Source organism: Brachyhypopomus gauderio, unplaced genomic scaffold (assembly GCF_052324685.1).
Source record: "Brachyhypopomus gauderio isolate BG-103 unplaced genomic scaffold, BGAUD_0.2 sc290, whole genome shotgun sequence".
Taxonomy (NCBI): domain Eukaryota; kingdom Metazoa; phylum Chordata; class Actinopteri; order Gymnotiformes; family Hypopomidae; genus Brachyhypopomus; species Brachyhypopomus gauderio.
This window is the reverse complement of record NW_027507111.1, coordinates 86,067-113,566: the sequence shown is the minus strand read 5'-3', so window position 1 is coordinate 113,566 and position 27,500 is coordinate 86,067. Positions and strand designations below refer to the sequence as shown.

The following is a 27,500-nucleotide window of genomic DNA, read 5'->3' as shown; positions in this document are numbered from 1 at the left end:
AGTGGGGTGTGTGTGAGTTAAAGGGAGACCAGTACAGTGGGGTGTGTGTGAGTTAAAGGGAGACCAGTACAGTGGGGTGTGTGTGAGTTAAAGGGAGAGCAGTACAGTGGGGGGTGTGTGTGAGTTAAAGGGAGAGCAGTACAGTGGGGGGTGTGTGAGTTAAAGGGAGACCAGTACAGTGGGGTGTGTGTGAGTTAAAGGGAGAGCAGTACAGTGGGGGGTGTGTGTGAGTTAAAGGGAGAGCAGTACAGTGGGCTGTGTGTGAGTTAAAGGGAGACCAGTACAGTGGGGGGGTGTGTGAGTTAAAGGGAGACCAGTGCAGTGGGGGGGTGTGTGAGTTAAAGGGAGACCAGTGCAGTGGGGGGGTGTGTGAGTTAAAGGGAGACCAGTACAGTGGGGGGGTGTGTGAGTTAAAGGGAGACCAGTACAGTGGGGTGTGTGTGAGTTAAAGGGAGACCAGTACAGTGGGGTGTGTGTGAGTTAAAGGGAGACCAGTACAGTGGGGTGTGTGTGAGTTAAAGGGAGACCAGTACAGTGGGGTGTGTGTGAGTTAAAGGGAGAGCAGTACAGTGGGGGGTGTGTGTGAGTTAAAGGGAGAGCAGTACAGTGGGGGGTGTGTGAGTTAAAGGGAGACCAGTACAGTGGGGTGTGTGTGAGTTAAAGGGAGAGCAGTACAGTGGGGGGTGTGTGTGAGTTAAAGGGAGAGCAGTACAGTGGGGGGTGTGTGTGAGTTAAAGGGAGAGCAGTACAGTGGGGTGTGTGTGAGTTAAAGGGAGACCAGTACAGTGGGGTGTGTGTGAGTTAAAGGGAGACCAGTACAGTGGGGTGTGTGTGAGTTAAAGGGAGACCAGTACAGTGGGGTGTGTGTGAGTTAAAGGGAGACCAGTACAGTGGGGTGTACACAGTGCTGGTCTCATGCTTGATTTTTGTGCCCCCTCTAGTGGAGGAAGTTGTAAGCAACGTGGGTCTGATTTACATTATTTCCCCCTGACTTTCTGCCTCCACATAAATGCCCTCTGAATTTGACCAGGATTACATAAACCGTCCTTTATCTAGAATTACTGGACAACAGCTCTAGAAGTGACCTCTCTCAGGTCATTAGAAGCTTGGACTCTAGGATTGGCTCCGCTTATGTTGGTTTAAGTAGAGGTCATTTTCTGTGTTACATTTTTTTTATAGATACACACACACACACACACACACACACACACACGCTGATTTGAGGTTTGTGGGAAATGTGGTTTTATGCCAGCAGTGGTGATCTGGAGGGGAACCTTTCATCTCATCAGTGATGGTGGGAAGATGAGACACACATCTGATGAACTTTGGCAACAGTTTTGAGAGCAGGTGTTTATAGAAGTGGCAGGTGTGAAGGAGTGGGACCTGTGGGAGGGAGAGGAGGGGGAGAGGAGGAGAGGGGGGAGAGGAGGAGAGGGGGAAGAGGGGGAGAGGTGAGGGGCAGGGGGACACTGCTCACAGCTGAGTTAGTATCTGCTGCTGATGGCACCTGTTAATGCTCCAGTTCTCGTGCAGTTTGTTAACTGTGTGTGTGTGTGTGTGTGTGTGTTTCCTGAACAGAAAAAGGCAGAGGAGGCTCACCGTATTCTGGAGGGCCTGGGACCCCGTGTGGAGCTGGTGAGTGTGTATCCCTGTTCTCACCTCCCTAGCTCACTCCTCGACCTCCTCTAACCCCTGGTAGTAGACTCACTCCTGCTCTCACACCTAAAGTGTTCCAAACCGTCTCACTCTCTCGCGCTTATCCTTGCACATAGTAAGCTCTTGCTTACAGTAATTAAACTCTGAGGCCACGGTATAGCATTACACCATGTAACAACGCCCCATAACTGCCAGGTGAGTTGCACGTGGCCCCTCCCCCATAAGTCCCGCCCCTATATGACCCCTCCTTCCATTTGGCCCCTCCCCCTGCCATGATGATTCATCAGAATCATGCTGGGTATGATACTGCCGTTGAGAACAGTAGACTACAGTCATCCCCAGCCGACTCCTCACCCGAAGGTGAGCTGAGGATACTGTCGGGGGATTTTCTCTGAAAGTCCGCTGGTTTCTCCTTACAGCCCGATGTCCCGAGGTTAGAACATTACACTTGGTTTCCAGCTTAACTCCTCATAAGAAGCCGGGTCCGGTCCTCTCGGGTTCAACGCTGCAGTGTGCCCGGGTGTTTGGGAATGACTGGTGTGGAGTTTCCAGTGTTGGCGTGCAGTTGTGGTGTTGAGATGAGCCTGCAGGCGTTTGCTCTGTGTGCTGTTGTGCCAAGTCTCTTAAACTGACTTGGGAGGGAAAATGGAGAGGAAGCGTAGAAGGGTGAGACAGTTGTGGGGGGGGCAGCGTCACTCTGAAACTGAATTCTACCTCTTTCATCTCTCTCTCTCTCTCTCTCTCTCTCTCCCTAACTCCCCCCTCAACATTCCATCTTTCTTGCTCTCTCCCTCCCTCCGTATCTCCTTCTCTCCGTCTTTCCCTCTCTCCCTCCCTCACACTCTCTCACTCCGTTGCAGCCGCTGTATAACCAGCCCTCTGATACCAAGCAGTACCATGAGAACATCAAAATGTGAGTATTCCTCCGTTCCTCCGCTCCTCCTCTCTTCCGCTCCTCTCTCTCTCTCTCTCTCTCCGTGTCCTGTGTGTAGACGGGTACCTGCACCACCGTGTGTGGTTTCCTCCACTGAAGCGTTGAGCGTTGGAGTTCCTCCTGGCTTCATGGATCCAGGTCAAACGGGAGTCACAGCATTGCTGTGGTTTGGAAGGAATTGATTCATTCATTTATGGGTTTTCTTAAGTTGCAGCGTATTTGATTAGGCCTTATTCTCTGACGGTGTTGGAAAGGTGTGTGTGTGTGCGTGTGTGTGCTCCTTCAGTTTCTGATGAACAGTTAACATTTTCGGCACGGGTGAAGACCCACACAAGAGAGCTGTCTTCTAATTGGACATTAATATTGATGGATAGATCTGTCTTTATTTTTATCAATCTTTTATGTCTTTCTCAGCTCCTCCTGCAGTCTGATCTAACTTTCTCACAGTGATTAGGCAGCAGGGTGTGTGTGTGTGTGTGTGTGTGTGTGTGTGTGTGTGTGTGTGTGTGTCAACAGTTCAGTGCTTTGATCAGATACAATTGTCAACTGTTCTCAAAGTCTTTTATTAACCTGAGCACTGCTCTCTGGTGGGAAACCTCCTCTCTCCTCTCCCATCTCCTTCTCTTCCCTCCTCTCCTCTCCCATCTCCTTCTCCTCTCTCCTCTCCCATCTCCTCTCTCCTCTCCCATCTCCTTCTCTTCCCTCCTCTCCCATCTCCTCTCCCATCTCCTTCTCCTCTCTCCTCTCCCATCTCCTTCTCTTCCCTCCTCTCCCATCTCCTTCTCTTCTCTCCTCTCCCATCTCCTTCTCTTCTCTCCTCTCCCATCTCCTTCTCTTCCCTCCTCTCCTCCCTCCTCTCCCATCTCCTTCTCTTCCCTCCTCTCTTCTCTCCTCTCCCATCTCCTTCTCTTCCCTCCTCTCCTCTCTCTCCTCTCCCATCTCCTTCTCTTCCCTCCTCTCCTCTCTCCTCTCCTCTCCTCTATTCCAGTCTCCTCCCATCCTCTGTTTTCTCTTAGACACGTGCAAAATAAACAAATGCATTGCATTGTAGATGTTGTAGGCATTCTTAGCAAGACTTATTGGACCATTCAAGTTCTGATGACCTTCTTCCTGTAGTAGTGAATGTGGGCTGTGAGTGACCCTAATTCTCCAGCAGTCCTAATGGCTGTGGCACGTGTGACGTGAAGTACAGTAGACTGCTGTGGGTCTGAAGTGTGTGTGAGTGAGTGAGGCGGTGGGAGCCCAGTTCTCCATAATGGGGCCTCTCACACAGCGGCTAATGTTGCTGCCATCTGCTGCATAATGTATCTCACTCTTTAATATCTCTCTCCCACCCCCACCCCCCCTGTACCCCTCCCTAATTGCCAGATTCTAGTAATTGCTCAACCGTGTGTGTGTGTGTGTGTGTGTGTGTGTGTGTGTGTGTGTGTGTGCGCACGCATTCTTGATAACAGTATCAGTAAGTGAGGGGGCTGATTGAGATGGTGTGGCCTAGGGCTGAACGATTTTGTAAAATAATCTAATTGCAATTTTTTATCTATAAATTGCGATTGCAATTTAAAATCGCGATATTTTCCCACTGTTTTCAGGAAACTCTGTTTCTGCATTTTTTTATACAGCTCAGATACAGGGTTGCCAACTTTTCAAGATCGCTTGGAGTGAGACTTAAACCTGGAGTGGGTGGCGAACGTAATTTGTTGTTAAGGGGGGAGTAAAATGGACTAAATTTAAGTATTATTATTATATCGTGATCGATCGTCTGTGGTTGGCGCCAGAGCGAACTAGTAACTTTTTAGTCTAAGACGCTCAATGCGTGAGAGTTGGCAACCCTGCAGGTATAGCAACTTGGCTAAAATGTGTGCGTGAGGGCATTTGGTAGCGCATATCCAGTGTGTTTAACAAAGCCATGAAGCCGGGCTTGTTCACTATATTAACGGACATCATGTCTTTCGCTATGAACTCCGTTACTGCCCGAGTTATTTCAGCGTGCCGCTTCCAATTATATCCATAAGGAGTTACACTTCGGTCAGTGAACCCTGTCTGCTGCTATCCGCGCTTTTGCGATTCATCCGTGCTTTAAATCTTATTGCGCCTATATGCGTGATTTTACGGTATTTCGCTGCTCACCGCATACTAAAGCTGTATAAGCGCAGAGAAACACTTTGGCGTATTTGAAGACGCAGCACTGGTCTGGCATTTTAGCCTTACAAATATCATACGAGGCTTTGTGGTGTTTTTTTAAATGCTGAAGGTTTGTAGTGTTTCCTCGCGTCATAGCAACAGTAGCAAGGCACGTTTTACAGGGTACCTAACGTTGAGCAGCATCTTTTTAAAAGCCAAAGTAATTTCACACAACTGATATGCTGCCCCTCTTTGGTATTAGACTTTCAGTTGTGTCGGTTTCTGTCGAGCCTGAAGACATTGTGCAACAAGTTAAAGTGCGCTGTGTTAACTTCACTTTCTCCACCTCCCTGCCTCCTGCTCGAGTTTGCTCCGTTCGTCCTCGGCTCGGCTCGCTTCCAAGTCACGTGACCAGTTTAAATCGCAGCCTGTGCGATTAGAGAATCGCGTTTTAAAATATCGCGAGATTATCGCAAATGCAATTAATCGTTCAGCCCTAGTGAGGCCTGTGAAGTGAGGGAAGAGGATCTTCTTAGGAATTACACACACACACACACACACACACACACACAGACACACAGAGAGAGAGAGCACCTTCCATATGCTGTTAGGGTCTTTTTTAATGATTACTAATAACACTATGTGTATACTAAGTTCATTCACATTATATGTAGGGGGCAGCGCTGACCTGCGGTAAACGCCGGGCTGTTTGAACCGGTTTCTTCCACTGCTCTGGTTTGGAGACAGTTTGGGCTCAGTTAGATGCATGTTAATGTGCAGATCGGACCGAAAGTGTTTGTTTCTCCTTAATATTTTCTTTCAGTTACTTTCATCATTTTGGGAAAACTGTAATGTGAAATGAAAGCAGCTTATGAGAGTCACAAACATGTTATACGAATGCAGAACATCTTTGTTTTGAAGTCTGCTGGGGACCGTCTCCATCTCCTCTCCGCTGGGTGGAGGTTGCTGTCGAAGCACCCAAAGGAGTGTGTGTGTGTGTGTGTGTGTGTGCGCGCTAACACACGCCTCATTAAAAACAAACGCCATGATGCAAGGTCTACGTGGCAACACCACTGGTGTGTGTGTGTGTGAGTGTGAGATAGGCATCGAGATGGGACTGAATTGTGCTTCTACAACCCTAGAAACCAAGCGATGAGGAAGAAGCTTATCCTGTACTTCAAGAGACGAAACCACGCTCGCAAGCAATGGGTAACACACACACACACACACACACACACACACACACACACACACACACTCGCGCTTCTCACTCCCCGCTCAGTGTGTGGAGGGCAAGAAGAATACCACTCCACAGTGAGAGACTGTGCGGGTTCAGAGGAGTGTGTGTAGTGTTTGGTGTGCAGAGTGTTGACTGGCGTGACGGAGTTCCTACGGTCCAGCTGAACACACAGCTGCACCAGACAGAGGGACACTACTGTTTACTGAGACCGGTGTGGGTGTGTGTGTGTGTGTGTGTGTGTGTGTGTGTGTGTGTGAGGTACAGAGAGACAGAACACAAGGTTCAGATTGCGGTTGCTTAGCTATAAATAGTTTTGATTAACAGTAAGGCCTCGTGGTAGATGTATTGAGAAACTTCATACTCTATAACTAGTATAGAGGAGTATGGAGTAAGGGATTTTGGACTGATCAGAGCACGCTGATGAATGAATGTGTGTGTGTGTGTCCGTCCCCAGGAGCAGAGGTTTTGTCAGCGGTATGACCAGCTGATGGAGGCCTGGGAGAAGAAGGTGGAGCGTATCGAGAACAACCCTCGGCGCAGGGCCAAGGAGAGCAAGGTCCGAGAGTACTACGAGAAACAGTTCCCAGAGATCCGCAAGCAGAGGGAACTGCAGGAACGCATGCAGAAGTAAGCCGCGGGGCACTCTGGGTAGTGTAGTTCTCCAACCTGAAATACTGTGTCATTTGGTGCTCTTGTTAGACGTATGCTCGCAGGTGTGTGTGCTGTCTAATTAGAAGTTAGGTGTGTGTGTGCTGAGTGTTTGTTTGTGTTAAGTAAGTGTGTGTGTGTGTGTGTGTGTGTGTGTGTGTGTGTGTGTGTGTGTGTGTGTGTGTGTGTGTGTGTGTGTGTGTGCGTGCAGCAGGGTAGGCCAGCGAGGTAACCTGGCGTCAGCAGCCCGGAGTGAACATGAGGTCTCTGAAATCATAGATGGCATTTCAGAGCAAGAGGTGAGAACACACACACACTACTACCCTCTTAGTTCCTCTTCCTCTGTGTGTGTGTGTGTGTGTGTGGTTTTGCTGCATGGTCTAGACAGGCACACATTTGTTTTTACATGTCACACCACTGTCTTGTCTCACAGTTGGGGAGGTTTTGTGGTTGATGAACAGCATGTTTGTGCGTACATGCGCGAACACACACACACACTCTCTCCCTCACACACTCTCTCTCTCTCACTCTCACTCCACAACATCTCAGACAGACACTCTGACTTTTCTTTTTGTTGTTTTTTCCTTTTGCATTCTTGAATGGCTTTCTATCTTTCATTTTATTTCCCACATATTCTATCTCTCTCTCTCTCTCTCTCTCTCTCTCTCTCTCTGTTTCTCTCTCTCTCTCCCTAGAACTCAGAGAAACAGATGCGTCAGTTGGCAGTGATCCCACCCATGCTGTTTGATGCGGAACAGCAGAGAATAAAGTTCATTAATATGAACGGCCTGATGGACGACCCCATGAAGATCTACAAAGACAGACAAGTCATGAACATGTGGAGTGACCAGGAGAAGGACACCTTCCGTGAGAAGTGAGTGTGTGTGTGTGTGTGTGTGTGTGTGTGTGTGTGTGTGTGTGTGTGTGTGTGTGTGTGTGTGTGTCGCGGACACAGCGCTTTGCTACATCACTGCTGAATTTGTTTGTGTTTTAATGTTTTGTGAGCATCAGTGTATTTTGTGATTGCTTTAAATATGAGTGTCATTATACTGGGTTTTGGTAGGGAAGTCGAGGCAGATGGCACACACACACATACACACACACACACACACACACACACACACACACACACACACACACACACACACACCAGCTCGTAGAGACAAAACATGATATCTGTGTAAGGGTCACAATAAGCTGACAGTTCAGTTTTTCACACAGTGTGGTGCACTGTGCCACAGTGTACTGACAGAGGCTGCAGTATGCAGACGTGTGTGTGTGCGTGTGTGTGTGAGATTCAGATGTAGGAAGTAGGAATGAGATGGGAGGTTTGCCACTGACCGTCCTCATGCAGTGACATGTTGCAACATATTTTACAGCACGGCTTGATGTGTGCCCTGCTCCGAGAGATTTGTAATGTTTCATTTTTTAATGTTAGATCATATTAGTGCATTTTGGGGTTCTATTTAAAATGTTTATTTTTTAAATGTTATGAAGGGTTTTATTTTATTGTTATGTACACTAAAGGCGTGAAAGTGCAACTCTGTCATACAAGGATCACATGATCTCTCTTCCAGCAGACCGGTCCTGCTGTGTCCTGCTGTGTTCACAGTTCTAAATAGTTATTTTTACTCTGCTATATTATCTGTCTCTCTCTCTCTCCTCATTCAGATTTATCCAGCACCCAAAGAACTTTGGCCTGATTGCCTCTTTTCTGGAGAGAAAGGTATGTACGCCAAGCCTTTGATTATCAGCCCAGCCTGTGTGAACGGAGTCTCCTGAATTCTGGAAATGAGGGGAAGCTAACATACGTGTGTGTGTGTGTGTGTGTTTTCAGACTGTAGCTGAGTGTGTGCTTTTCTACTACCTGACGAAGAAGAATGAGAACTACAAGAACATTGTGCGCAGAAACTACAGGCGCAGAGGCCGCAGCCAGGTACTGACCACGCCCACAACCTTTCCCAGCATGCCCTTCTCCTGTTAGATAGATACTGGCCAATGTAAATGAGCGCTCTAATGGCAGAGTGCTGTTTGGGGGAGGAGTTCTTCTCTTACCCAATTAGCTGGACTGGATATTTAAATCAACCTTCAAGCACCTATAAGGTTTCACATTGTGATATCTGGATATTTAAAACGACCTTCAAGCACCTATACTAGGGGCCAGTAACCTAGATGTGGCTCTTCAGATGACAGCATCTGCCTCTCGGATAAATCTTAACTGAGTGACACGATGTTTCCTAACACGATAAGTAATGAATAATTCCGCTGACATTTTAAAGTAAAATGTCACTGTAAAATACAATGAGGACTACTGTGTATGAGCGGACAGAGGGATTTGAAATTTGTGAAGAGAAAATGCAATGGAGAAAATCTCATCAATGAAACGATCAAACATAAAGCGACACTTGCACATTTGCATCAAAATGTCCAGTGTGGAACAGCAGGAAAGAAAAATCAGACTTGTACTCAACAATTGTTCACACACAAAAATTCACACATTTAGTTGTATTCAGTGCTAAAAAAATATTGTATGACTCTCACGGAAGTATATTTTTAAACACGCGGCTTTCATGGCTTTCTCAGCCAAAAAGGTTCCTGCCCCCTGACCTATAGGGTTCCACACGGTGATGTTTGTATGTTCATACGGTGGTGGTTTGCCTTGTGGCTCTCCGGGGACCACACGTGCCCTGTTCACACATACCCTTAACCCTAGGCTGCGTTATTTTAGCTGATTACTAATTTGAGTAAATCAAGACCACGCTGTTTCCTTCAGATACTGTTAACTTTAATGGCTCACTGCTAGCTAAGTTAACCATAACCTTAAATCTGCAGTTGTTTGTTCTGGTTTGCTTTCACTATAAGTTAGCTGTAAGATATATATGTAGCTAGCTGCGTTATTATGTGTGTGTGTGTGTGTAAGTACTGTAATAGATGGGTCGTTGCTCATTGAACTTGCAATCACCTCTATAATGACTGTGGCAGTAGAAAGTTTTTTAGACATGTGTTCAAAATGTACAGGGCCAGAAGGCTGAAGGCTTTTTTTTTTCTTCCTGTATGGTTGAGCGCATCATTAACCAGGCGCGAAATCCGTCTGTTTTACTTCAAGTGTCTGTTTAATAAAACTGCGGTTGTGAGTAAATTCAAAATTCAACTGCCCCCCTCTGCTGTAGTTGAGCTGAAACCTCGGGGGCAGAATGAGGGCAGAGAGGGAGATAGTTGCCCCTTCGCCGGGGCTCCTCGGTGCCCCTTTGTCCCTGTGTAGCGGGCTCCTCGGTGCCCCTCTGTCCCTGTGTAGCGGGCTCCTCGGTGCCCCTCTGTCCCTGTGTAGCGGGCTCCTCTGTGCCCCTCTGTCCCTGTGTAGCGGGCTCCTCGGTGCCCCTCTGTCCCTGTGTAGCGGGCTCCTCGTGCCCCTCTGTCCCTGTGTAGCGGGCTCCTCGGTGCCCCTCTGTCCCTGTGTAGCGGGCTCCTCGGTGCTGGGGCTTGTCTGCACCGGGTCATGACTCAGAGGCGCCGAGAGGAAAAGCCACAGATGAAGAAGTGAGAGTGGCACCGACACTCGGCCCACTTCCTCCTTCTGGTCTGAGCGTGTGCGAGGGTCAAAGCGGGTGTGTGTGTGTGTGTGTGTGTGTGTGTGTGTGTGTGTGTGTGTGTGTGTGTGGACCAGTGGATGGTACGGCACACGCCCGCCGGTCTGAGTCTGACCCGGACGCACGTGCGTTGTGGAGCAGTGCAGGATGCCTGTCTGAATCAGGCAGCTCAAGCAGGATCTTGTAGCGAGGTCCTGAACGTGCTGGTGACCCGTTACTCCTTCACCTGCAGAACAACCAGCACCAACACCAGCAGCAGCACCAGCACCAGCACCAGCAGGTGAACCGCAGCAGTCAGGAGGAGAAGGAGGAGAAGGAGGGAGAGAGAGACGAGGACAAACCCGATGGAGACGACAAGGAGGACGTCATGAAGTGAGCCAAACACCCACCCCACCACCACCACCACCCCCACCCGTCTGTCTCAGTGTCTGTCTGCCTGTGTGTGTAATGGGCACAGTTATGTGGGGAAAAGCATTCAACTCCTATACACAACCAGCCCCGCCCCCACGGCCACGCCTCAGTGTGTGCAGTGTGTTATCAGACACAACCAGCCCCGCCCCCACGGCCACGCCTCAGTGTGTGAAGTGTGTTATCAGACACAACCAGCCCCGCCCCCACGGCCACGCCTCAGTGTGTGCAGTGTGTTATCAGACACAACCAGCCCCGCCCCCACGGCCACGCCTCAGTGTGTGCAGTGTGTTCACAGGTGTGATCTATATAATCAGCCACAGGAGAGGACGCGCCATAAACACTTAAATCAGCACATCTGCTCTGTACAGTTACAGCACATCACTGGCCTGGGCGGATGTGTTACAACATGTTTACCTACATATAGGTGTGGGTGTGTGTGTGGGTGTGTGTGTGGGTGTGTGTGTGGGTGTGTGTGTGTGTGAGGCCTAATGGTCTGCTCACATTAACATGCAGCAGGCAGGTGCATTGAATGGTCAGCTGATGACCAATGGCACTGATGTATTAGCTAACAGCAGAATCACTTCCCCACCCTTCTGGGTGGAGTTGTTCTCCACATCGCCTGCTCTGATGCAGCAAACATGCACACGCCAGTGGAGCTGTGAACGGTTAGACACAGCTGTTGGCTCTCTACTGTGTGTGTGTGTGTGTGTGTGTGTGTGTGTGTGTGTGTGTGTGTGTGTGTGTGTGTGTGTGTGTGTGTGTGTGTGTGTGCGCGCAGAAGATGATGTGGACATTAAACACGTTCTTACCTGTTGTGCAGAGACGACACGTCTGGAGAGGATGGGGAAGAGAAGGAGCCTCCGGTGGTCAAAGGTCGTCGCACAGCCAACAGCCGAGGTCACCGCAAAGGGAGGATCACCCGCTCCATGGCCAATGAACAGGAGGAGAGCAGCTCCCCTCCGCTCAGCGGCGAACTGGGTCAGCGCACACACACACACACACACACGCTTTCACAGGCGCACAGAGCTGCAGACAACACAAGTGCGGTCCCAGCCCCTCACAGCTCAGCCTTTCTGCCCCCGTCAGCCGGTGCCGTGCTGGTGTCATACGGGCCGGTGCAGGGTGATGTCGTGTCAGGGCCCAAACAGGAAGTCGCTGGGCAGCTTTTCACGCCACCCAACAAGAACACACACACAACTCCTGCTGTGTCACTCCACCAGCACAGAACAAACCTGCCTCTTAACGTCTGCTGCATTGCAGGGTTCCAGCACCACAGGCAGAGGGCGCTGCTCCCAGCCTCTGACTGCAGCAGGAGCAGTTGCTTTTATCCCAATATTAAATGGAACCCTGTTCGCTTGTTTTTTTTTTTTATGCTGTACATTTTTAAGTTTACTTTTGACTGATAAAGTACAATGCTCAGTTATTCACTTCTCAGATATCAGCAATGCAACTGTGGGGTTTTGTTTGTTTGTTTGCTCAGTTAGGTCGACTACAGGTACTATGGGGGTCACACACACACACACACTCTTACACACATTCACTCTCTCTCTCTCTTTCTCTCTCTAGCAAATCTGGAGATGAACGAAAGTTCTCGCTGGACCGAAGAAGAAATGGAGACAGCCAAGAAAGGTGTGTGTGTGTGTGTGTGTGTGTGTGTGTGTGTGTGTGTGTGTGTGTGTGTGTGTGTGTGTGTGTGTGTGTGTGTGTGTGTGTGTGTGTGTTCTGTATCACTTTAGGAGTGTCACTGAATTAAACTGAGTAGTTCTCTCTGATTACCTTTATTACACACCCAGCGTAGCAGCTCAAACAGTTACAGCCCAGCGTGCCTGTAGGAGGTGGAGTTAATCATCATCATTGTGTTGACCTATGCCGTACTCACATCAAATATGCAAATGACCCTGCTAACCAATGGATATGCGTGCGTGCGTGTGTGGTGTAAGCACTCTGACTAATCTCAGCTGTTGGAGTGGTCTGTGGGTGCGTTTGATCAACTCCATTCACACCATGCAGCAAACACAAACCCCTGAGGTTAAAATAAAAACACAAATCTGCTTTAAAGAGTTTAAGCAGCTCTTTAAACAGGTCACCCTGCCCCCACACTGTTTGTGCACATCCCAACACACTCCTGTGTCTTGGTGTGTGGGTGGGTTTGTTTTTCTTTTAGCATTCGTGGTGAGATCTCAAGACTGTATTTACTAGGCGTAGTGATTCGCTCACCAACATTTTCATATTCCTATTGTGGTTTTCATTGAGTTCTTCAGTCCAACAAATTACATCACGTCAGTCCTGACAGGTGCTTCCTCCCAGGAAGGATGTGGGCGGGGCCCTGGAGGATGTGGGCGGGGCCCTGCAATGTTGATAGCTTCTCAACTGCCCCATCAGCTTTAAAGATGGTTACAGCACATTGGTATTAAGATGCACTTAGTTGCCATCTGCTGTAGAGAAGCCTGACTCTGTTGACTGGCTTCAGAACACACACACACACACACACACACACACACACACACACACACACACACACACACACACACACACACACACACACACACACACACACGAAGAGAGTGTCTTCCCACAACACAGACGTTGCATATCAGGGCTGATCGCACTGAAATGGGTCCTGAACGGCCAGAGAGGCGTTGGGCCCTGGTGGTGAGACTGGAGGTTATGACCTGGTCTCTCTGGTTGGATCGGTCCTGTTGAGCTCTGCTGGGTGCGAGATGGTGTCACCACAGGTTGTGGCCGTGTTGAGGGTTCAGATTAATGGGCTGGGTGACGGTGTAACTGGGCTAAGTCAACGTGTTGAGGGTTCAGGTTAATGGGCTGGGTGACGGTGTAACTGGGCTAAGTCAACGTGTTGAGGGTTCAGGTTAATGGGCTGGGTGACGGTGTAACTGGGCTAAGTCAACGTGTTGAGGGTTCAGGTTAATGGGCTGGGTGACGGTGTAACTGGGCTAAGTCAACGTGTTGAGGGTTCAGGTTAATGGGCTGGGTGACGGTGTAACTGGGCTAAGTCAACGTGTTGAGGGTTCAGGTTAATGGGCTGGGTGACGGTGTAACTGGGCTAAGTCAACGTGTTGAGGGTTCAGGTTAATGGGCTGGGTGACGGTGTAACTGGGCTAAGTCAACGTGTTGAGGGTTCAGGTTAATGGGCTGGGTGACGGTGTAACTGGGCTAAGTCAACGTGTTGAGGGTTCAGGTTAATGGGCTGGGTGACGGTGTAACTGGGCTAAGTCAACGTGTTGAGGGTTCAGGTTAATGGGCTGGGTGACGGTGTAACTGGGCTAAGTCAACGTGTTGAGGGTTCAGGTTAATGGGCTGGGTGACGGTGTAACTGGGCTAAGTCAACGTGTTGAGGGTTCAGGTTAATGGGCTGGGTGACGGTGTAACTGGGCTAAGTCAACGTGTTGAGGGTTCAGGTTAATGGGCTGGGTGACGGTGTAACTGGGCTAAGTCAACGTGTTGAGGGTTCAGGTTAATGGGCTGGGTGACGGTGTAACTGGGCTAAGTCAACGTGTTGAGGGTTCAGGTTAATGGGCTGGGTGACGGTGTAACTGGGCTAAGTCAACGTGTTGAGGGTTCAGGTTAATGGGCTGGGTGACGGTGTAACTGGGCTAAGTCAACGTGTTGAGGGTTCAGGTTAATGGGCTGGGTGACGGTGTAACTGGGCTAAGTCAACGTGTTGAGGGTTCAGGTTAATGGGCTGGGTGACGGTGTAACTGGGCTAAGTCAACGTGTTGAGGGTTCAGGTTAATGGGCTGGGTGACGGTGTAACTGGGCTAAGTCAACGTGTTGAGGGTTCAGGTTAATGGGCTGGGTGACGGTGTAACTGGGCTAAGTCAACGTGTTGAGGGTTCAGGTTAATGGGCAGGGTGACGGTGTAACTGGGCTAAGTCAACGTGTTGAGGGTTCAGGTTAATGGGCTGGGTGACGGTGTAACTGGGCTAAGTCAACGTGTTGAGGGTTCAGGTTAATGGGCAGGGTGACGGTGTAACTGGGCTAAGTCAACGTGCTGGTGCTTCTTCATCTCTCGTCACAGTTACTGCGGTGCAAAGCTGCATTAAAGCTGGCAGCTCAGTAAAACCCCATACACACCATAACTGTACAATTCAGCAGTTCTTATTGGCCTGGCTGCATCCAACCGGTGCAGAGCTAAAACAGTCCTAGGGGAAGTGTGTGTGTGTGTGTGTGTGCACTTCTGCATGTTGTCTTTCAGTGAATTTAAGGGATTTAGAGCCCTGGTTAGAATACTGTGCGTGCACTCTACACAGTCACTACACACCCTTTATAGACTCTAGTTTATAGAGACCAGAGTCTCTAGAGCCTTTTATACCTGCTGTGTGTGTGTGTGTGTGTGTGTGTGTGTGTGTGTGTGTGTGTGTGTGTGTGTGTGTGTGTGTGTGTGTGTGTGTGTGTGTGTGTGTGTGTGTGTGTGTGTGTGTGTGTGTGTGTGTGTGTGTGTGTGTGTGTGAGGAGGGAGACGTAGTAGTAGTGTGTGTGTGTGTGTGAGAGAGAAGGGAGGACAAAACTAGCAGCTACACACACACCACCTCACTGCCTTTGCTCCCACACACACTCAACACAAGTAGCGGGTGTGTATGTACTGAAGATTCTTGGCTGAGTTTTAAAGGACTGCAGTGTATCAGTCCTGGCATAGGGGCAAGAGTGTGTGTGTGTGTGTGTGTGTGTGTGTGTGTGTGTGTGTGTGTGTGTGTGTGTGGGGGGGGGGGGGCCAGTATGTAGAGTATCATATTCACCCTCTCTTCCTTTCTGTCTGCCTGCCTGCCCGTCTCTCTCTCTCTCTGTTGACTGAGGAAAGGTCACATTGAGGAAGAAGAGCAAACCACTCGGGCACAATGTGAAACCCCCTCAGATCTCTCATGGTGTGAGTGTGTGAGTGTGTGAGTGTGTGAGTGTGTGAGTGTGTGAGTGTGTGAGTGTGTGAGTGTGTGAGTGTGTGAGTGTGTGAGTGTGTGAGTGTGTGTGTGAGTGTGTGAGTGTGTGAGTGTGTGAGTGTGTGAGTGTGTGAGTGTGTGAGTGTGTGAGTGTGTGAGTGTGTGAGTGTGTGAGTGTGTGAGTGTGAGTGTGAGTGTGAGTGTGAGTGTGAGTGTGAGTGTGAGTGTGAGTGTGAGTGTGTGTGTGTGTGTGTGTGTGTGTGTGTGAGTGTGTGTGTGAGTACAGAGGTCTGGTCTGAATGGGCGGACACTAGAATGGGAGGGAGGGGAACAAGAAGGGACCTCCTCCCAGCTCCACAAGACTGTGGAAGTCCAGCCACTACGGAGAGGGAGGGAGAGAGAAGACCAGTGCTGTTTCTAGAATAAAGGAGGAGGAGGGAGAAGGGGGTGGAGCTGCACTCCCTCGTTTTCTTGGTCTCTCTCCCTCCCCCTTCCCTCTCTCTCTCTCTCTCTCTCTGTTGTGTTTTTCCTGGCGCGTATGTGAGCGTTGACTGTCGGTGCGGTGGCTCTGTGCATTTCCATGGAGATGTTGTGGGCGGACGATGAAGACGAGGGTGAAGGGAGAGGCTGACTGGAGTGAAGGAGAGGAGCAGACCACCGTCACATCTCACTGGATTACACCCATGACTCCTATTGGAGCTCCACCTTGCCCACACGCATGAGGGCCTCTGAATCTGGTTGGACAGAAGCGCATTACCGCCCCCGTGATTGGAGGAGCTGGGCTTTGGAGGCGTGGCCAGAAGCGAAGGCCACGGGCCTGTGGTGTCCGGCACGGTTTCGTCATCTTAAAGCCGAGATTTCCAGTAGCTGCTCGGTCTGGAGAGGTGAGCCGCTCGTCTGCTCCTTCACTAGACGCCTGGAGGATGCCCGCTGGCTGAGGCTCCCCGCTGTTACTGGGTCCGTTTGGGTCGGACCAGAGGGAGAGAGCAGGAAGGAGCTGACCGCTGTCTAGATGTTTGCGCTAAAGAGATTGTCTGAGCCTAGCAGCTCTGATTATATGCACACACGTCCACTGCTGAGGTATCTACGCACAATTGACTTTGCCGTCGCTACTTCCTGTGGTGGTTTCTCAGACCAGGAGTGTGTGTGTTTGCGTGTGTGCATGCATGTCTGTTGTGTGTGTGTGTGTGTGTGTGTGTGTGTGTGTGTGCGCTTGTGAGAAAGGAAATAAAAGAAGGCAGCGTGACCAACACCAAAAGGAGAAAGTGTGTGTGTGTGTGTGTGTGTGCGCGCGCACGCATGAGCGTCTTTCTAGAGACTAAGCCCTGTGCTATTTATTTCTCTCTCTCTCTCTCTCTCTCTCTCTCTCTCTCTCTCTCTCTCTCTCTCTCTCTCTCTCTCTCTCTCTCTCTCTCTCGGTTGCTGGTTAAACTTAGCTAAGAGAGGTTAACTAGTCCATAGGTAGATAGAGAGAACGTTTTCAGTTTTCTCTTAATCTTTTGTAGAGAGATAGAGGGTGGGGGAATGTGATGGGTATGATGAGATTTCTAGTCTTCATGTAAAATGCATCAGTGCTGTAGAGGCGCCCAAGTCTGAGCTTCCCAATGATGAATCCAGCTGAGCAGCAGGGAGGCACACAGGTCTGTGGTTGGAGCTCTGAGCCCACACCAGCATTCGTTCCCACGTTTGAACCGTTTCCTCCTCTGCTGTGTGTGCGTGCGTGTGTGTGCGCGCGTGTGTGTAGGACTCCTCCAGTATGGCCGCAACTGGTCGTCCATCGCCAAGTTGGTGGGCTCCAAAACGGTTTCCCAGTGCAAGAACTTTTACTTCAACTACAAGAAGAGACAGAAACTCGACGAGATCCTCCAGCAGCATAAAATGAGATCGGTCAGTGGGTTATTGTGTGTGTGTGTGTGTGTGTGTGTGTGTGTGTGTGTGTGTGTGTGTGTGTGTGTGTGGCCTTAAGTCTGTCAAAGCAGGCGATGGAAACCGATTTCCCCTAGGTGTGTGATTCCTCTGATTTCCCCTAGGTGTGTATGATCTTCTCACTGAAATACAAACCTGTCATTATTTGTTCAGTTCTGATTTCTCATTTAAATGCTTAAGAGCTCATTCTGCAAAGATGGTATTTACTGCCTCACAGGCCCTTGCTTGTGTATTTATGGGAATATGTGTAGTTTGTAGCCGTTAAGCGTGTTTGTCTTTAATCACTAGTGTGTGTGGGAGCAGGAGCGTAAGGCCCGGCGTAAGGGCAAGACTGTTGTCTTTAATCGTGTGTGTGTGTGTGTGTGTGTGTGTGTGTGTAGGAGCAGGAGCGGAAGGCCCGGCGTAAGGGTAAGACTGTACAGAACGAGGAGACCAGCGCTCCCTCTGCTGCTGATGAGGAGGAGATGGAGGGGTCAGGGGTCAGCGGCAATGAAGAAGAGGCACAGGAGGATGGAGAGGGTACACTGTCTTACACACACACACACACACGGACGTGGAGGGTACAGTCATATACACACACACACACACACACACACACACGGACGTGGAGGGTACAGTCATATACACACACACACACACACACACACACACGGACGTGGAGGGTACAGTCATATACACACACACACACACACACGGATGTGGAAGGTACAGTCATACACACACACACACACACGGATGTGGAGGGTACACACTGGCATATACCCATACTGCCATTTTCTCTCTGCCTGCAGTCTGAATCTACTAGTAACATAATTGGCAGCATTTAGACATCATTATATTTATTTATGCAAGAAGAGTTGGAGGACTTCAGGTAGACGTAGAGTCCTGTGACCCTGCACGCCACCACCGGCCTCACCCGCACCCGCACACTCACTCCGCCCAGGGTGAAGCAGCCCAGAGTGGCACTGAGGGTCCGGGGCTTTGAGCCGGGCTTGGCTGTGGCTAGATGGGCTTCACCACTGTCAGGCGTGGGTGCAGAGGAGGGGGTTCGTTCTGGAGGGAGAACTATTACATCATGTATAATACGTATACGGCTCTTCTGGGCCCCTGGAAATGTGAAGTAAGAGAATAAATAAATGTGGTCTGGTCTTCTGGTTAACTGGACTCATGTAAAGTGCCGTGTGGTACCTCAACCGTAACCTTTCACCTTTCTCCAGGAGTGCCCAACAACAGCTCGGACACGGAGAGCCTGCCCTCTCCACGCCCTCCGGAGGTAAAGGTCAAGGAGGAGACCTCCTGCCGCTCCAAGGCTGGCCCCAACGCATCCTCCTCTTCCTCCTCTTCCTCCTCCTCCTCGGAGAAGGACCCGGCAGGGCCGGGCCAGGCGCAGGGGGAGAAGCCCCCCGGGGACGGGGAGCAGGACGTGGTGAAGGTGGAGAGGGTGGAGGCCCCGCAGGACACGCAGGCGGAGGTGAAGAAGCCCCCCGGCCTGGAGGCAGAGGAGGGGAAGAGGGAGGTGAGGAAGAAGGAGCACGGGGGGAAGGGCGGAGCGCAGGACAGCGACTCCAGCGCCACCTGCAGCGCCGACGAGGCGGAGGAGACCGACCCGGCCGAGAAGCACAGGTGTGGGCGGGGCTTCGCACGGGCGTCGGGGGCAACCGGGGGGGAGGCTGGGACGCTGGGTTTGTCTGAACCTTTGTTGTGTGTGTGTGTGTGTGTGTGTGTGTGTGTGTGTGTGTGTGTGTGTGTGTGTGTGTGTGTTTGAGTGCTGTGGAGTTCTTTTTTCTTTCCATGATAGCACACACGGTATATGTTGGCAGCACCAGAGGAAACATAACTCAGAGCACCAGCCAAATAAAACAATGAGAAAGACGTGTGTGTGTGTGTGTGTTGGAGGCGTTAGGGATGTTAAGACCATGTTTATAGGAGTTGGGCTGTGACCATAATAAGGCATGACTTCCCCTCACTGTGGAGTTCTCCATCGGTGTGACCATATTTAGCTCCAGTGTTGCCACAGAATCATGATACGACAAGAACTGTTTAAAATGTCTCAATTATGTCAACTTAACATTGCAGACAAGATGAATTGAGAAGTGAGGTGAGAGTGGGAAAAGAAAAGTGATTGAAGTATTAACAACTAGGGTTTGTAGGTTTTCATGACGGTGCGTGCGTGTGTGCCTGTGTGTGTGTGCCTGTGTGTGTGTGCCTGTGTGTGTGTGCCTGTGTGTGTGTGCCTGTGTGTGTGTGCCTGTGTGTGTGTGCCTGTGTGTGTGTGTGTGTGTGTGTGTATGTGTGTGTGTGTGTGTGTGTGTGTGCCTCACTCCCTTCTCTTGCCTTTGTCTCTCTCAGGCCCACTCTGCTGAACTATGCCCATGATGGAGTGATCTCCACCGGACTGCAGAAACCACTCGACCTCAAACAGCTCAAACAGAGAGCAGCTGCCATACCTCCCATAGTGAGCATGGGCGTGCACGCACACACACACACACACACACACACACACACACACTGTCTGTTATTACACACTCTTTCCATCTGCTTCGTTATAGTCAGCCATCTCTTAAAACGCACGGATGCAGTAAATGACATCAGAGCCCCGTAGCCGGTGTAGGCTGAAAGGGTCTAAAGGGTCTGTGTGTCTGCTGAGGTGTTGCAAGGGTGCCTTGGTGTTTCAGGCACTGTCACGTGGCCGTGTGTGCTGTCTCTGCTCATAGGTTGGCCCCTAGCCCCGCCCCCCCAGCTTGGCCCTAGCCACACGCCTCAGGCCTGGATTAGATGCACCAACCTACCTCCGTTGCCATGGATAATAAGGCTGATGTTAATCTTTCAGACATCAGTGCACAGTTGTTCTTTTCCATCTCTACTCCCAGAAGAAGATGCTGTTTCACAGCAGAGGGAGAGAAAGAGAGAGTGGTGAACAGAGCTGTAGAGGGAGCACTCCTCTCTGTGCAGGGCTGTGCTGGCATTAGTGTTCCAGTAGCAGGAGGTTCTGTCCTGTGCACGTCCAGCCTCTCCAGATAACTCTCTCCAGCTCTGCCAGGGCTACAGAGGTGTAGAAAACATCTCAGGAAATCAGGATTTCCAGTATCTTAACATAAAGATGAACGCTAAATGTGTAAATGTTTGCAGGCCTGATAGTTTTCAGGCGCCACGCCGGAATTCCGGCGTACCGACGCGTCTGCGAGAAAAAAAAAAGGTTCACCTAGTGCATGGGTTAAAGTTCTCCGTCACCACAACGGATTTCCGTCATTTGAAATTTTTGTGGTGACAAAATGTCACATGTTGTCACAAAGCGCTTTACAGGATTTAAAAGGTTAACAATACTATGGGTCCAGATCCCTAATGAGCAAGCCAAAGGCGACAGTGGCGAGGAAAAACTCCCTATGGTGGTGGGGATTAGGAAGAAACCTCGGGAGAACCAAGACTCAAAAGGGAACCCATCCTCCATTGGGCGGCCCGTTAACACACAAATTACACAAAATACAGACAAATACACAAGTCACACACAAATCACACAATCAGACTAAGTAAAGGTAAAAATGAAAGTTCTGGGTTTTGATATTGTCACTGTAAATGTCTGTTGATGAACGCCAGGCTTTCATTCCGTGTCGGAGCAGCGATGCTGGTATTGTAGGCTCCGACTGCAATGTTACTCTCCAGGTGAACCTCGGAGAAAAGATACGAGATGTAGTAAATATGTAACAGATTAATCAAAGGCCAAACTAAACAGATGAGTCTTTAATCGAGTTTTAAACATTGAGACTGTGTCTGAGTCCCGAATAGAGGCAGGAAGATTATTCCACAATTGTGGAGCTTTAAAAGAAAAGGCTCTTCCACCTGCTGTGATCTTTTTGATCCTAGGAACAGTTAATAACCCTGCGTCCTGCGAGCGATGTGAACGCGCTGGGTTATATTGTTCAATAAGTTCACTAAGATAGTCTGGAGCTAAGCCATGCAGCATTCTATATGTTAATAAAAGTATTTTATAGTCAATACGGAATCTAATTGGCAGCCAGTGTAATAACGATAGTACGGGACTAATGTGATCAAACTTTTTAGTTTTTGTTAAAACTCGTGCTGCTGCGTTCTGAACCAGCTGGAGTTTGTTTATCGATTTACCAGAACATCCAGCTAGGAGACTGTTGCAATAATCTAAACGAGAGGATATGAATGCATGGATTAGTTTTTCTGCATCACTAATATTTAATATGTTTCTAATTTTGGCAATGTTGTGCAAGTGAAAGAACGCTACCCTAGTTATATTATTAATATGTGTATCGAACAAGAGATCTGGGTCTATTGTGACGCCCAAGTTCTTTACCTCTGCGCTGGGGGTTATAGTAAAAGAATGTAGATTCAATGCTACATTATGTATCTTGTCTCTCGCAGCCCTAGACCCAACTATTATTAATTCTGTTTTATTGGGATTTAGTGCTAGAGAGTTACACGCCATCTAATGTTTTATCTCTTCTACACATTTCTCAATCTTACTGTTTGCGCCTAAATCATCGGGTTTTGCCGATAAATATAGCTGAGTGTCGTCTGCGTAGGAATGGAAACTGATGTCATGCTTATGCATAATCTCGCCTAAGGGTAACATGTACAGTGTGAATAGAAGTGGTCCTAGGACTGTCCCTTGTGGGACACCATATTTAACCTGCACAGATTTAGAGGTTTTATTATTAACACTTACACATTGGAAGCGGTCAGTTAAATATGATCTAAACCAGGAGAGTGCGACTCCTTTAATACCTACCGTGTTTTCTAGTCTATCCAGCAAAATGTTGTGGTCTACAGTATCAAAAGCTGCACTAAGATCTAACAGTATAAGGAACGAGACGAGCCCATTATCGGCCGATATTAGATCATTCACTACCCTGAGTAAAGCTGTTTCAGTGCTGTGGTTTGGTCTAAATCCTGATTGGGACTTTTCATGGATACTATTTGATTGGAGATAGTGGTTTAACTGATTGGAAACTGCTTTTTCTAAAATTTTAGAGATAAATGGGAGATTAGAAATGGGTCTATAGTTGGCTAGAATCTGCGGATCGAGATTCTGAGTGGGGATGAATTAATACATCCCCAGCCAAAACTATAGGAGCTGTGGGTCTCACATCCCCACACTGTCTTCATCTCTCTCTCTCTCTCTCTCTCTCTCTCTCTCTCTCTCTCTCTCTCTCTCTCTCTAGATGCCGGATGTTTCCACAGCAGGGCTCGGCGGGCTGGTTCGCCAGCAGCAGACGATGCCACATGCTCTGGCTCTCTACCAGCAGCAGATCACCATGGCTCACGAGTCCTCCCAAGAGACCAAGCAGCCACCTCCACAGCCAATCAAATCGCAGCATTACCCTGGCGTTGAAGCGGGCAGCCCCCGTGACAGGGCCAGAAGCCCCGCCCCCTCCGAGCGAGAGAGAGAGGGTACGCCGCCCTCTGTAAACCCTTTCCTGGCTTTTCTCCTCTCCTCCTCCTCCTCCTCTCTGTGTTTGTTGAGTGTTGGTCTACAGGTGCGCTGTACCCTCTCCTCACAGCGCTAGGCTCTCACACACCCTCCTTTCCCCCCCAACGCTCTTGGCTTCCGTGTACTTCATTAACGTCCGCTGACGCTTGTTGTATCAGGGTCTTTGGAGAAGTAGAGGTGCGTGTGGCCGTGGGTACGCACATGCACGTGTGTGTGGGGAAACGGCCCTTTTGTGAGTGTGAACTGAAACCAAAGCTCTCCAGAGCAGGACACAGGTCTCTACTCTCTGCTGTCTCTACTCAGTGTTGTATCTACTCTCTCCTGTCTCTACTCACTATTGTCTCCACTGTCTGCTGTGTGCGATCTCCACTTCAGAGCTTCTTCCATAAATTAGGTCTTCAGTTCTCTGACAGCGCTTGCGTTGAGACTGATTTGCTGAGGTGAGAGGGAGCAAAAAACCCCTATTTGAAGCATCAGGTGTGAACCTGTATGAAGTGACATGGTCATCTAGAGGGTTTGGCACCTTTCTCTTTAAACTGTGAGAAATGGCCTCGCATAGAAACCCGGAGACAGCTCGTGCACCTCATTCTGCGTCCGTATTTACTGATTTACTTATTTAGTGTGTAGGTTGTGGGGTTAACGGAAACAATCAAGCCAGTGCCATTGGTGTCGAGACAGGGTGTTGAGTGTCCACATACGTGTGTGTGTTAAGCATTGGACTGTGGTGGTGATGTGGCCTTGTGCTCAGATGTAGTCTGTCTGTCCCTGCAGAACTGGAGGGGAAGGAAAGATGGCTACACACTCTGCTGCATGGATTACGTAGGTTCACATATACACACACACACACACACACACACACACACACACACACACACAATCATACACACTTCTCATGTAGTCAGAAATGTCAAACCGGAGGTCTGAATGTGTGTTTCCCTGCCAGTGTTTTGGTTTGTGGTTTTGTTTTGTTTGTTTGTTTGTTGGAGGGGTATTGTTCTTTCTTTTTTTTTTTTTTTAAACTGGCTGAATTTGATCCGTTTGTGCTCCCTGATGTGTGGATTAGCCGTTCTGGATCCTGCTGTTTGCTGTGGTGAGGTCATGTGACCAGTCCTCTTGTGCAGGCGAGGTGTGCAGGTGTAGGAGTGTGAGACGCAGGTGCCTGTTGACACTGTTGAGTGCCTCTCCTGCTGCCCGTGGATATTACACCCCCCCACCCGCTCAAACGGAGACAACCTAAAACTCAGTGTCCTGCAGGCAGTCATGTGCAAAATGTGCTCACATGTGTGTGTGTGTGTATGTGTGTGTGTGCGTGCAGACAAGTCCCAGGCGTTCTCTCCTCTTGCGGACTTTAAGAAGGCCCCAGGCCCGGATGATATCAGAGCTGTGAGCATGGGCCGGCCTGTGATTTCTGCGTACCAGCTGTCTCCCAGAGATCCGGCTAAGCTAAGCCACGAACAGCTGCTACACTACACCTCCTGTAAGACACGCCACAACTGCTCCACCCAGACGGCACTGCACCACCTGTGAGAATTCTGTTCTGGAGGGTCGTAGTACAGCAAAGTGTAGAGATTGTTCTGCTGGGACACGCCTGCTAAACCTGGCAATTGATGAGTTGAATCAGGTGTAACTCGTAAGTTAATGTAGTAGTGCTGTAGTGTTGAACCTGACCCTGTGGCATGAACAGAGTTCACTGTGGTTTGGTCACCAGCTTGAACACACCTGATTCAACCAGAGCAGAGCTGCCACAAAACTATGGCCCTCCAGAACCAGACTGACACTAATGCTTTTTATAGGGTTGCAGCGGTAACCGGTTTCACGGTATTAAAATGCACGGTTATCATACCGTGTGCGTTTGCTTATTACCGGTAAAAGCCAAGCCAACCTTTACAAGGTGGAATTCAAGCACTTGTATGTCCATTTCAATATTTCCCAGAACGTTAAACTTAAGTTAAATATTTATACATATACTCTAAATGATCCGTACTATTTCCTATGAATTCTGTGATCGGATGCAAAGCACTTTGTAAGTCGCTCTGGATAAGAGCGTCTGCTAAATGCCGTAAATGTAAATGATTCGAAATAATTCGCTTTTTCATCACATCATTTAATGGTTGTTTATTTTCAAAACGCCCAATCTTAACGTCTTCACGTTCTCTCATGTTTCGTCCTGGAATTACAAGAGGCTCGTATTTGTTAACGTAATACAAGAGAACTGTTCAGTCAGACAGATATTTGTTGTGAAACGAAGTAGTTACACTTTCAAGTATTTTCAAGTACTTTAGCCTAAATTCCAGCACTTTTCAAACCTGGAACACAATGCAACATTAAAATTTGTCAGGTAAATGTTCCTTCCCCTGTTTTTGAGGGGTGTTTCTTTATACTACCACATATCGTTTCGGACAACACTACAAAGAATGTGACGCGGCAAGTATGAATGCTTCTGCCATTCGCGCGAGGTGTGCGGAGTTGCGCGCTATGGTAACTCGCGAAAGTATAATCCTAGCTTTTTAAGGTCCTTGCTTTCACTGGATGTTAAAGACGCCATGAATTTACATAATTTCATTTTCAAATTCTGAGGTGCCTGTTTTTCATATGTTAAAACCAAACTGTGTGAAAGCCTTAATATAGAAATATCTATTGTGAGAATCATGTCAGAAATAAATCCTCTCTTTCTGCAGTATCTGGTTATATTCTAACTTGGCAGTACAACGGACGTTTACAACAGTTGTTGATCAGACAGTGACCCCGGCTGAGTTTATCAGATATTAAATAATTTAAACTTAAATAATTGTACTGAAATCCATGATTTAGGTTTCTCTAATTTTGCAGTATTTATATAAACAGGTGTACAGCTTATTTTTTAAAGGAGACATTTTGTATACAACAGTTCCAGGTTTCTACAATAAATAGTTCATTGAACAAAAAAAATAACTTTTGTTGTAATTTCTTTAAGGGTCAGTGTATATTTTTAATAATATATGTAACAAACTGTGATACAGTGATAACCGTGATACCGCGGTATTTTCTGAGACGGTTATCATACCGTGAAAATCTCATACCGTTGCAAACCCTACTGCTTTTAACTGCCCTACCCGTACTGCCCTACCCCTCCTGTAAGAGATGCTTTAACTGCCCCAGTCATCCAATTCACTTACTAATTATTAGTCATTACTAATTAACTCATATCTTCTTCATTAGTGAATTTTCTCTCTCTCTCTTTTAAGGGATTGGTACTGCTTAATTATGTTAATGTCTAATTTGATGCACCTATGATGTGATGTGTACGTGTGTGTAGCTCTCCAACAGCAGGAGCGGTTGGCTGCCGTTAGGCCCCTCCCCATCCCTGACCCGCCTCCTCTCATCTCCTCTGCGAAACCGGGAGGCTCCATCACACAGGTACAGCCCACCTCCTCTCCACCTCCACCTGACCTCACCTCCACCTCCCCTCCACCTCCACCTCCCCCTCCACCCACCACCCCCTCCCCCTCACCTCCACCCCCTCCCACCTCCACCTCCCCCTCCACCCCCCTCCCCCACCCACCTCACCTCACCACCTCCCCCACCTCACCCTCACCTCCCACCTCACCCCCACCACCTTCACCTCCCCCTCACCCTCCCCCTCACCTCCCCTCACCTCACCTCCCCTCACCCCTCCCCCCTCACCTCACCTCCCCCTCCCTCTCACCTCCACCTCCCACCACTCCACCTCCCCTCCACCACCACCCCTCCCCTCACCTTCACCTCCCCTCACCTTCACCTCCCCCTCACCTCACCTCCCCCTCCCTCACCTCCCCCACCTCACCTCCCCCTCACCTCACCCCCTCACCCCCCTCACCTTCACCTCCCCTCACCTCCCCCTCACCTTCACCTCCCCCTCACCTCCCCTCACCTCACCTCCCCTCACCTTCACCTCCCCCTCACCTTCACCTCCCCCTCACCTCACCTTCACCTCACCTTCACCTCACCTTCACCTCCCCTCCACCTTCACCTCCCCCCTCACCTTCACCTCCCCCTCACCTTCACCTCCCCCTCACCTCACCTTCACCTCACCTCCACCTCCCCCTCACCTTCACCTCCCCCTCACCTTCACCTCCCCCTCACCTTCACCTCACCTCCCCTCACCTCCCCCTCACCTTCACCTCCCCCTCACCTCCACCTCCCCTCACCTCCACCTCCCTCCTCCACCCTCCCCCTCACCTCCACCTCCCCCTCACCTCCACCTCCCCCTCACCTTCACCTCCCCCTCACCTTCACCTCCCCCCTCACCTTCACCTCCACCTCCCCTCACCTCACCTCCACCTCCCCCTCACCTCCCCCTCACCTCCCACCTCCCCCTCACCTCCACCTCCCCCTCACCTCCACCTCCCCCTCACCTTCACCTCCCCCTCACCTTCACCTCCCCCTCACCTTCACCTCCACCTCCCCCTCACCTCCCCTCACCTCCACCTCCCCCTCACCTCCCCCTCACCTCCACCTCCCCCTCACCTCCACCTCCCCCCTCACCTCCACCTCCCCCTCACCTTCACCTCCCCCTCACCTTCACCTCCCCCTCACCTCCCCCTCACCTTCACCTCCCCCTCACCTTCACCTCCACTCCCTCACTCCCCCTCACCTCCCCCTCACC

General features: G+C 49.6%; 1 protein-coding gene across 1 annotated transcript in view; it reads left to right on the top strand.

Moving 5' to 3' along the window:
- The window catches only part of LOC143504537 (nuclear receptor corepressor 2-like), a gene marked incomplete at its 5' end in the record, with an annotated part of 42,352 nt that overhangs the window by 4,919 nt on the left and 9,933 nt on the right, over positions 1 to 27,500 (top strand). Inside the window, 19 exons of the mRNA XM_076995941.1 lie at positions 1,579 to 1,635; positions 2,517 to 2,569; positions 5,854 to 5,920; positions 6,406 to 6,578; positions 6,811 to 6,898; positions 7,295 to 7,473; positions 8,271 to 8,325; positions 8,437 to 8,535; positions 10,419 to 10,558; positions 11,418 to 11,575; positions 12,164 to 12,226; positions 17,237 to 17,379; positions 17,799 to 17,937; positions 18,636 to 19,041; positions 19,768 to 19,873; positions 22,608 to 22,836; positions 23,648 to 23,695; positions 24,192 to 24,353; positions 26,172 to 26,272. Coding sequence (XP_076852056.1) covers positions 1,579 to 1,635; positions 2,517 to 2,569; positions 5,854 to 5,920; positions 6,406 to 6,578; positions 6,811 to 6,898; positions 7,295 to 7,473; positions 8,271 to 8,325; positions 8,437 to 8,535; positions 10,419 to 10,558; positions 11,418 to 11,575; positions 12,164 to 12,226; positions 17,237 to 17,379; positions 17,799 to 17,937; positions 18,636 to 19,041; positions 19,768 to 19,873; positions 22,608 to 22,836; positions 23,648 to 23,695; positions 24,192 to 24,353; positions 26,172 to 26,272 — 2,466 coding nt within the window. The remainder of the gene's footprint in view (positions 1 to 1,578; positions 1,636 to 2,516; positions 2,570 to 5,853; positions 5,921 to 6,405; positions 6,579 to 6,810; positions 6,899 to 7,294; positions 7,474 to 8,270; positions 8,326 to 8,436; positions 8,536 to 10,418; positions 10,559 to 11,417; positions 11,576 to 12,163; positions 12,227 to 17,236; positions 17,380 to 17,798; positions 17,938 to 18,635; positions 19,042 to 19,767; positions 19,874 to 22,607; positions 22,837 to 23,647; positions 23,696 to 24,191; positions 24,354 to 26,171; positions 26,273 to 27,500) is intronic.